Source organism: Tupaia chinensis, unplaced genomic scaffold (assembly GCF_000334495.1).
Source record: "Tupaia chinensis unplaced genomic scaffold, TupChi_1.0 Scaffold000047_1, whole genome shotgun sequence".
NCBI lineage: Eukaryota > Metazoa > Chordata > Mammalia > Scandentia > Tupaiidae > Tupaia > Tupaia belangeri.
The window spans coordinates 5,037,082-5,048,324 of record NW_006159505.1 but is presented as its reverse complement, the minus strand read 5'-3'; the positions used below and the strand labels follow the sequence as shown (position 1 = coordinate 5,048,324).

General features: G+C 38.0%; 1 protein-coding gene across 1 annotated transcript in view; it reads right to left on the bottom strand.

The window, feature by feature from the left end:
- The window catches only part of UVRAG (UV radiation resistance associated), a 309,776-nt gene that overhangs the window by 126,155 nt on the left and 172,378 nt on the right, over nt 1–11,243 (bottom strand). Inside the window, exons 11-12 of the mRNA XM_006141150.3 lie at nt 8,983–9,043; nt 587–752 (exon numbers count right to left, since the gene is read on the bottom strand). Coding sequence (XP_006141212.1) covers nt 587–752; nt 8,983–9,043 — 227 coding nt within the window. The remainder of the gene's footprint in view (nt 1–586; nt 753–8,982; nt 9,044–11,243) is intronic.

Genomic DNA, 11,243 nt, shown 5'->3' with positions numbered 1-11,243 from the left:
AATCTGGTTTTTTTTTTTTTTTTTTTAAGTTTTTACCTTAGGGCATGTACCCTCACCAGAGACAGGGAAAGGGAGAAGTGAGAAAATACCCCTCATGGGGAAAGGTCACACCACAATCCCCTCTCCTCCTAGGACTTTGGGCATGGGCACAAGTGCCTGTCAGGATTTTCTTCTGCTTTCTTTCTTTTTTTAGAGACATTTTTTACTACAGGGCATGCATACTTGCCAGAAAGACAGATAGAAAGCGAGAAATCACCCCAGGAGCGGAGATGGTCACACCACAATCTCTTCTTCTCCATTCTTAGACACACAAGGACATGTGCCCAATGTGAGTTTTTAGGTCACTGGGTCTGGGGCTTGAACCCTGGTTGACCACATGGGAGTCCAGTGATGTAACCATTATGCCATCTGCTGGTCCCTCATTTTCCATAAACTTTTTAAAGAGCCCCTCATATTTAAAAGAATTGGCGCACTTTACAAACATTATAAAGTTGCCACAATTTAGGTCACATTTATGTTCTCAATACACCCCATGTTTCATACTTGCTTGATGTTAAAAGCATTAAAAAAAAAAAAAGACACTTACTCTCTCTCCTTTTCAGTCAGCTTGTCATTGATATTATCTTTGATTGTTGATCTAGACCCCTTATGAATGATAGGATATCTGAGGGGCACTTGCAGAAAAAAGGAAATCATGGAGACCAAATGTGCAGTGTAACCCAGTGCAACAGCAATGCTTCCATCATCTTTTGCTGTAAATTCAAAAGCAGAGGAAAAGAAAACAACTATTTACTTTATAAATGTAGCTATTGAGAGAATAACAAATCAGTTTCAAAGGAGACCGTATAAAAATAAATGGTGAATAAAACAGTAACCAGTTCTCTAAATTACATAACTTCTATATGTCTAAACACATTAATAAGACCTAAAATTTAATCTACTAGCTATATTGAAAACTCTCTCTCAGCAATTACTGTCATATGATTAGCATTTGGCCTGTACCTTAAGCAAGAGTTCTGAGTGTACCCAAATAGCCACTTCTTCCTTTCCCAGCAGTTTTTAAGAGGAGGGATTATAATACCTGAGTCTATATATGATGTGAAAATTTGTTTCAGAGGTTTAAATATATCACCAAAAAAACTATATAATCATGAAACATTTTATTCATTAACAACTTTCTAGGCAATACCGTTGTACCAATCTACTATTTAACAACATTATTAATTCTGAAGTACAGTGAATCAGCATAATACACTCTTATAGGGTATGTTCTTGATATTGATAAAGACGGTGTTATATACACAGGCCTGCTACGTCTAAGAGGGGATAAGAGGGGAAATGTTTTAAAGAGTAAAAGCAAAAGGTCAAACCACAGTGCTCAGACACCATCTTATTTATGTAGGTAGAAGCAATTATTGGGGAAAAAATATGCATGTATCTCACAGTGACATGGAAGTATCTAGCTTTTAAAAAACCACCAATAATTACATTTTTAAACTTATCATCCACACTTTTGTGACTACCTATTAAGTGATAATGGTGATTCAGGAACTCAGAACTGAGAGTAATGAAAGGAAACATCTGAAACTTCTTCCAGGAGAAAAGGAAAAGTAATTACTTGGTATATTGTATTCTTAAGATATTTTAAAAAGTATATATGTGCATGTGTGTATATATACACACAATGAAAGACTCAACACATAATCCAGAATACCCCAGTTGGCTAGAGAAGAAGGGCTGAAATGACTGAAATGACCATGGTTTAACTATTTCCTGCCTTCTATGGGTGACTTTAATCTCAATTATTAATAGTATTTTTGACATTCTTCTTTTATATTTATACTTAATTATCTACCTCTACCTTTTTATGGTAAGAATGCCACTACAGTCATCCATTCCTTAGTGAATTTTCTACCCTCGACTACCCTGACTGTTGGCTTTGATCATCCTGTACAAATAGGTTACTTTCACTTTGATAGATTTTTCTTCTGCCTGGAATTGTCTGTAGTATTTAAAACTGACAATCATTTATTCACTAACAATTACTAAACCCGTCTTCTTAATACCTTTTCATTCATTTTAAGATAAAGAAATTAAGGCTTAAAGAGATTACAGAACCCATCCAAAGTAACAGAGGTAATAAATAGGTTGCCCTGACACCAAACGCTCCATCCCTAACCACTTTACCACACTGTCTCAGAACTTAAACGAATTAATATGTAACAACTGTTAAACTTAGGAGCCTGAAGTGTAGCAAGCATAGAAACTTTCTTCTCACTTTTCTAGTAAGGGCAAAAAACACATAAAAAGTTTGTGAGTCCTCGCTGACTTGTATAGTGCTTGACAGAAATTGGGCTTCTCAACCAATGTTTGCCATTCCCCCAAAACAAACTCATGGGAAAAAAAAAGCAAACAGCATTCATTTCAACAGACTACTGACTCATGCCCTAGGTAACTAGAATCTTAATTATTTTTAGAGACCGTATTCTCTTGCCCCTTCCCACCCAATACCTTGACTACTACTCTAACAGTTTACTCCTGTTGAAACCCGTACATTTTACTAGCTTAGGAACTAAAAGAGCTTTACAGTATAGACTCACGACAGAGTAAATTCATCATTACAGAGTAGTCGAGCTAGGAGAAACCTTAAAATCACAGCATCTGACACTATCAACTCACAGATGAGAAAAGTGAGCTCTGGGAGCTATAAGTGGCTTCATCAAACCCACACGAGTAAAAAACAGTGAGTGATAGGTAAGTGGGAAACGTGTGGTCACACCCTGACTCTCAAAATATCTGTCTGGAGTCACAACTGGGACTGTGAATTCCTTCACAGCCAAATCCTGCCTCCTGCTCTCTGTAAAGAACAGAGCTTACCCAACTTGATACCGCCATTGGTAAAAAGACTCTTTTGAAGAGAGGAGGAAGAGGAAGAAGAAGATGCAGAGCAAAGAAGGACAATACTATCCTAAGTTGGGATTTCCCTGCAGGAAAGATCAGTGTAAAGGGAACTTTATAATGAGGGGTCTTCAATGATAATTACGAAAAAACTACACATGGATTTCACATTCTTTTCACCAAAATACTTGTACTTTAATTCCATTTCCACAAGCTTTCTTAAGTTTTCTTGTATGACCTGACAGAAAAAAATGTGTAAATTTCCAGAAAGCAGAAGGCCTCATAGCCTTCAAAATAGGCCAAATACAAACTATGAATGTTTAATAAAATCTATGCAATACTAAACATTAAAACATTTACATTCTCCCCCTCTTACTAAAAGCACATCATGCTAAGGAATAAAATTACATTTGCATAGTTGGAGACTACATCACATCTCTATTAAAAGAACAACAACAACAAAAATCAACCTTCTAACATTCCCTCCCCTCCCGAACAAAACCATTTTGCTTAGATTTAAAGATAAGAAGGCACCTCTAAGAGAAGCCTACACACAGAAATCAAAGCCAGAAAGAAATAACAAACACCGCAAACTGAATAATATTGGAAATCAGCTCTAATTCAGGTTACTCACACTCACCACTGTGGCCACCACAAGACTCCCCGCTCCACCTATTAAAAACCCTAGGTTGTTTCCCGTTCCAGGCCACAGTTCTCTGTCCCAGCCTCACTGTTAAACACTATGGTGTTAGATTTCCAATATTGAAGCTTTATATTAAAAAGCATTTTAAAAGGACCACGGGTGAAGGATTACAGGGCCCAAGGGTATTCCAATACCCTCAAAAGGAAAACCACCTCCTGGTAGGGAAGTCACTTTCATCACCCCAAGACCACTGAAGCTCCAGTGGGAAAATGTGAGCTCATGTGGTTAATTATGGCTATTGCAGGCCATGCAACCTCAGATGTCACATTCTGTTGCCAATCACTTTAGCTGAAAAACCAAAAGGTTTAAGGTTTCCAGCATTCCAAGATCTGAAAGACTTTTTACCTGCCAAAGCCAAAACCCGGCTCTCTGGGGTGTGCTTTTCCAGTAAGCATTAATGACGTCCCCAACACCTAATGCAGAGCAGAGGTTTATATTCTTTATGCTTCTCTGGGGGTTAGAAAGGTCACAGATGATAGTTTTGCTGGTGAGAAGTTAGAGGGGGATTGAGGGTCCAGGGAAGAACAGAAATGAACTGTAAGACTCAGGTATGTGAAAAAGATCCTAATTCAAACAACGTTTTAAAGGGGCTTGAAAACAAATACCCACCGTCTCCTCATCATAACTATTTCTGATTTGTTTTTAAATGTAGGTAGTCACTCAAGGTTGCAGTTTTGCATACTTTTAATAACAATAAATTCCACAAACACGCAATGGCCATGACAACATTATAAATCCATTCAAATGTTCCTTTGATTTATTTAAATGCATCCAAGTACAAGAAGTGATCTAAAAGCTCTTACCATCCTGCCTTCCCAATCACTGAGGCAGCTGGTTTGTTAGGGAACCAAGCACCCACTGATCCAGACAGGACAAAATATTTAAGACTCTAATCACTGCCACAGCATCTATGGACTCATTCCATGTTCTCAATGAGACACTGTTTGACATATGGACTCTCCTTTCCAAGAAATCATGCCTGCATAAAGGGATACAGACACAGAAGGAAATCTGGGTCTCATTACCACAAAAGGCTCTCGTGTTATGGATTACTTAAAAGCACACACGCACAAACATTTCTTTTTTTTTTTTAAAGCTAAATGTCTCAGTCGATGGAACTCAGATGAATACCCTTCACTGGACAGTTTTCTCCCTTTGCATCCAGGTCTCTTTGGCAACTTCTAACAGTAACTTACCCATTCAGAAAAGCCCAATACTGTTGGGCCAGCTATGGTGGAGTTTCCCAAGCAGTATCAACCCATTAGTGAAAGTCTGCTCCGGCACAGTTTCATGAATATCACAGAATAACCAGTTTGGAGTTCCTGCACTAGACTGTCGCCCAGAATGCAGCGGCTATAGGACACTAAAAAGCTGTCGAGGTTTAGAGGAGGTTAGTATTCACAGCAGGGAGGTAAATTGCATCATGACCAGAATATGAACCTTCGAGTCAGGCAGCCCAGGGATAACATTAGCTTTACTACCGGCTAGTGTGAGCCCCTGGCAAAATTAACCCATCTCTCTGCCTCAGTGTTCTCGTCTTTAAAAAAAATTGACAGTAATCCTTTTCTTTGCAGAAAGAATTAATTCTCACCAATACTGTGAGAATTAAAGTAGTAAGTGTCACATCACACTTGAGGGACCCACCATGTTTCCATATTTCTACTCACCAAACCTAAAATGTCCTCACACTATTCTTTCAACAGGGAACACTGTCTGATCTTTCAAGACAGCTCAGACAGCATCCTCTCTAGAAAAGTTTTCCTGAACCCATCTGACAGAACTGATTCCCACTTCTTCAAGTCCCCCATACCTAGTAAAAACTTCCATGTAGCTAACATAGAAAGTGAATTCAATAATCTTTTGCTTATTTATTTAGATTTTTGGCATAGGATGCATGTGCTAGCCAGAGAGAGAGAGAGAGTGAAAAATCACCCCCATCCCCCAGGAGTCATGGCCATGGCACAATCCCTTCTCCTTGGGATTTTGGGCATGCATGCACATGCACCCAAGCATGTTTCTCAAGCTGCCAGGTCCAGGACTCGAACTGTGGAGTCGGATGTGGGATCCAGCACCTTAACCACTATGCCACGTGCTGGCCCACTATAAATATTTCCCGATTGGCTTGATTGCAAACTCGATGCCCTCACTGGGCTATCATGTCTCTGAGGTGGGATCAATGTTTTAGCCTCTCTGTACACTATTAGCACAGTAGGTGACATACTCAGGGCACTCAACACATTTAGCTCATGGAAGTGCCCCACAGACTGCTAACACCTGATTTAAAAGTCCAATACTACAGCATGTGCTTCTTAAAATTTCTCATTCCTAGGAGTCACAGGGAGTAAAGCTACTTTACAACAAAATTAAACATTTATTTCATTTTATCTCCTATTTCCTTTTTCAGCAACTGCACTAAAAAACTACACTAAGTTTTTAAAGGCAAGAGTGATTGTATTCGTTTTTTGGGGTATTCTAAGCACAGACAGCTATAAAAGCTATGAAAAATCAGGAAACAAGGTACTTCAAAGAAAACAAAAATAGAATCAAGAAACATGCCAGAGTTGATTACAAGTGACAAATCCCCATTACTGATACTCCTGCTTCAAATTGTTCTGCATTTAGTAGCCAGAGTGACTTTCTTCTTTCTTTCTTTTTTTTTTTTAAAAGGTTTTTGCCACAAGACATGTGCACTTGCCAGAAAAAGAGAGAAGGAAAGTGAGAAGTCATCTCTCAGAGGGGACGGCCACGCCACAATCCTTTCTCCTCCATCCTCTTCCTGGGATTTTGGGCATGCACGCACACACATGTGCCTGGCGTGATCTTCTTTCTTTTCTCTCTTTTTTTTTTTCAAAAATATTTATTTAATTTTATTTGCTTATTCTTATTCTTCAATTTGGCCAGAAAGAGACAGAGAGGGAGAGTGAACAAACAAGCTGCCAGGTCCAGGACTCGAACCGTGGTCAAGTCCAGTGCCTTAATCACTATATCACCTGCTGGCCCCCAGAGTGACTTTTAAAAGCTACTCTTGCTCATGCAAGGTTTCAAGAGGCCTTTCTGAAGACTTCAGCTGTTTCCCACTTCACTGAGAACAAAATGTAAAGTACTTACAGTGGCCGCAAGGCCGTGGCCAACCTCCTACCTCCTCCAAGGCCCCTTTTCTCTTGCTCAGTGGCACTCAGCCACACAGGTCTCGTCTCTTCTCTGTCCTCCTACCTTCCCTCCTTTCTTTCCCTCATGGCCTTCCTCCCTCCTTGGCAACTTATTCCAGTTATATTTAATGATATGTTCTATACGAACTCTTCTTGCAAATGTTAACTCAGTTAATAACCATGGTGGATTAGAGATGTAATCTCATTGTACAGGGAAAGAAATTAAGCTAAGATAATTTGCTTGAAATATAGGTCTATTCTCTCATACCACGGCCTTGAGTTTTCTCAGACATGCCAAGCCCATTCCTCCTCCATTGTGACCTTTGCACTTGCTTCCCCTCCCAGGGATGCTCTTCCCCAGTGGTGGCACAGACTTCTCTCAGTCTTCAATTTTTCTGTTAATTGTTTCTCCTCAGAGATGTCTTCTGTGGTGGTTTTATCTAGAGCAGGTTCTCCCATTCCTTGTGATAGAATGTTCCTTTTTAAGTACTTGATAATTATTATCAATATATAATTATTAATTATTATTTTCTTGGTTATTGACCATCTCCCTCGATCAGCTGCACACTCCATGAAAGGAGAGAACATCTTTGCTGTGTTTCCCCTGTTATATCCTCAAAACCCTATACAGTATCTGGAAAGTAGTGTTCACTAAATAAATGATTTTTTCAACGAATGAATGTTCTGTGTCCTGGGACCTTGGTACAGGGCTCAAGGTCCTCAATAAGTTTGTTAAATAAATGAGGGAAATGATATAGCATGGGCTTCAAGATGCCACAACTTTGCCCACAATTAACACCAAAGCACATTCTTACGACTTACAGAGACTGAAGGAGCACTGGGCAATCCAAACCAGACCAACCCCAGCTATACCGTTACCTAGCTTGTGGTCTCAAATCACTGAGTATCGCTTTCCTGCTAAGTTTCCTTTGTTCATTTTTGTGAGGATTAAAGATGAAGCAAAATCTCATGCCTTTACAGATACTGGCAATATCGCACTGAATTTTCACTATAATCATCAAAGACGGGAAGGGCATAAACCAGTATGTTCCAACTATTGGTTAGGAAATCAAGTCAAAGGCTCCAGACTTGCTCCGAAGTGCACAGTTTACAGAGGAGAATGTAGGATTCGAACACAGGTTTTCTAACATCTAGCTTATCATTCCTGTTATGGCATGTCCCCACTACTTATTTGTTGTAAAGGCCAATGTGGGTGACTAATTAAAATACTCTGAAATGTTCAAAGACCACAAATAAATAGTTTATTTACAGAGAAACAGAAAAGTAATGCTCTTTTCTAAAATAACTTCTTCCCAAATATTGGGTAGTTGGAAAAGTCATGATGTATATTTTTCTACGTTTTTCTCGGCAAAAATGTATCATACATTTCTGGCAACCTGATAGATAACGTGCTAGCTTTGAGAAAACCTGTAAAGATATATTAATAGGTCTCAAAGCATTGTTTAGGCTAACAGAAAAGAACCTGCTCTACTAACAGTAAAAAAATAACAGTAAAAATAATCTCCTTGGCAAGACTCTTTGGCATATTGGTAAAAGAGATGACTCACATTCTCTAATACCTTTAATATAATACAACTTTTTTTTCTTTTTTTTTTTTTTTTTGCTATAGGGTGTGGGTGCCTATGCTTGCCAGAGACAAGAAAGATAGAGAGGGAAAGTGCAATATCACCACCCCCCAGCCCCCCGTATCCCTTCTCTTCCATTCTCTTCTTGGGATTTTGGGAATGCCATCACATGTGCCCAGGGTGTTTTTCAAGCTGCTGGGTCTGGGACTCAAACAAGACAATTGACCATGTGGGATCCATCACACCCAGGAATACAACTTTTTAAATAACAATAGAGCAGATTAATGTTTGCTCACCTTCTGCTTCCAGACACACATAACCTTTTTATGAAAATCAAACCAAAAGGGGAGACTGTTAATATTCTTAAGAATCCTACTGCCTGATTTGCACCCACTTGCACATTACTTTCTTTTAAATTATTTTCTCTTAAATTTCAAATATAAGGTAAAATAACTATTTTTCCACGATTAGATAAAATATTTTGTTATGTCTCCTATCAGGGAATCTGACTCTACACACTTGCAACTGAGAAGGGACAGGAAGTCCAATATCCTTCTAGACAAAGTGCTATAACCAACATTCTAAGATAACCCATTCCTATATATTACACACACCAAGTGTCAAGAAGTAAAATAAAATAAAATACCTTGGAAGTCCTCAGAATTGGGTAACTTGACGCCGCATACAAAGTAATCCTTATGCTCATTCTGTGGATTAAAGAATAAATTTAAATTCTCTTTATGTAAGCAAAGAAACCTACATCAAATCTCAAAGAATTTAGCAGGTCAGTGTTGATTCAAAGACAATACTATCCTAGACTCAAAATATTGTAACTGTTGAAGCTGGATAATGAGTATATAATTCATTCTACTACTCTGTCAAAGTTTATATTAACTTGCAATTTTCTATTATATAAACATCCCTTGGCCAATTCATATCTATAAATGATTTAACAAGATTCTGTGAGCACACTCAAATCCTATTAGCTTTCTTCCTTAAAAATCAACATTTTGTGGACAACAGGTAGCATAGTTGTTAAGGCCCTGGACTCCCACATGGGCAACCGCAATTTCAGTCCTGGACCTGGTGGCTTGAAAATCATGCTGGGAATGTGTGCATGCCCAAAATCCCAGGAGGGAAATGGAGGAGAAGGGATTGCGGCAAGGCCACCCTCCTCTGGTGGTGATTTCTCACTTTCCTTTTCTGTCTCTCTCTGGTGAACACACGTGCCCAATGGCAAAAACCTAAGATAAATAAATAAATAAAGGCAGTCTTTTAAATTGTTTTTTATTTAAAAAAAAAATCAAATTTAGCAGACTTGGTTCTCTTAAAAATAATCCTACTCAGTTTATTTTTGCATTTATTCTAAGGAACTAGGTTCAATGATTTAAAATCCAGACAGTGACCTCAGGAATCTATTAAGTAACTAATAAATATAAATTATCGAGCAATTATATTTTTAAAGCAGCGCACATGTATTTGCATGTATCTATCAGAAATCGTGGTACTGGAAAATATGGTTGAGTGAGGATCCAAAAAAATACAGAAATAATTTGGTATTCTTTCAGGTAATAAGAACATCCCATTATCAAATTGATATAAAAAATAAAATTGTAGAACCTAAGGCCAACTAAGTCTAAATATTTTAAATTTAAATTTATTTATTTACAGTCATTTACATCATTACAACATACAAAATGAGATTTCCAATCCAGAATACACTGTACATTGGCTCAATCAAGCACATCAACATACGTGTTATTGTCAACAAATAATTTTCCATTTCTTGTTTCCTGTAAATTTTGCCTTTTTTTTTTTTCCATCCTTGATTCCCTATCTCTCATTCTCTGCTGTGACCCACCGCTGTGCCCCACCCTCCTCCCACACTGTCTCTGGTATCCATGGTTGCTTTCTATGCCTTTCCCCCCCATTTTATTGATTTGCTAATGAACTTAATCTAAATATTTCCAATAGCAAGTGCAGTTGATATATACATATCCATGAACACAAGTCTGACTTTAGGCATAAACCTCAGTGAGTAGAATGAACATACTATAAAGTAGCACCTAGCTGGGGATATATTGCTTACTGGAGTCATCAAATACGCATTGTTTTTAATTTAAAGAAAGACAGTTTTCATGTTTGTTTTCTCCTGAAACTTTTTTAAAATTAATTAATTTACATTCATCGCCTAAGCATCGTCACAGCATACAAAATGTGGTTTCCCATCCAGAATATACTGTATAGTGGCTTTGTGTGTGCAATATATATATATACATACATACATATATATGTGTATGTATGTATGTATATATATTTATCCCCATGTCTGACCCTCTGCCCTTTCTCACCCTCTTTTCACACTATCTCTGGTATCTACAGTTGTCTTCCATTCTTTTTCCTCCCACATTTTATTGATCACACAATTTCTTAAATAATCTAACTACTTTCAATAGCAAGTTCAGCTGGTAATTTCAAGAAAAGCAGTTTTGAATTGGTAAGGAAATTTCCTTAAAACTTAAAGCCTGGAAACAGGTTAGTATTCTGTTCAAATAGTAAGTACATGAACCTATTGACAACTCAAGACAGGACAAAAACTCTCAAAACCGGACAACAAAGCTTAGAAGAAAAGCACCAATATTTTAGTCAAAAGTCACAGAATGCTAGTTCACCAGTTCAGTCTCATATATTCATCCATCTTCTGTGGTGGTTTGATCTTCCCAACTGAATTCTGGGATATAATATTCAACTCCAGCCATGTTTCCAAGATTAAGTTGGCCATTTTCTTAGTTTTTGAACTCTTATTTCTGTGTGTCTGCATTTAATTTTTCTGACATAGCACTCCCTTGAGAACTTCTTGGAGATCTGGTCTGATGCTGGTAAATTCTTTCAGGTTTTATTTATCTG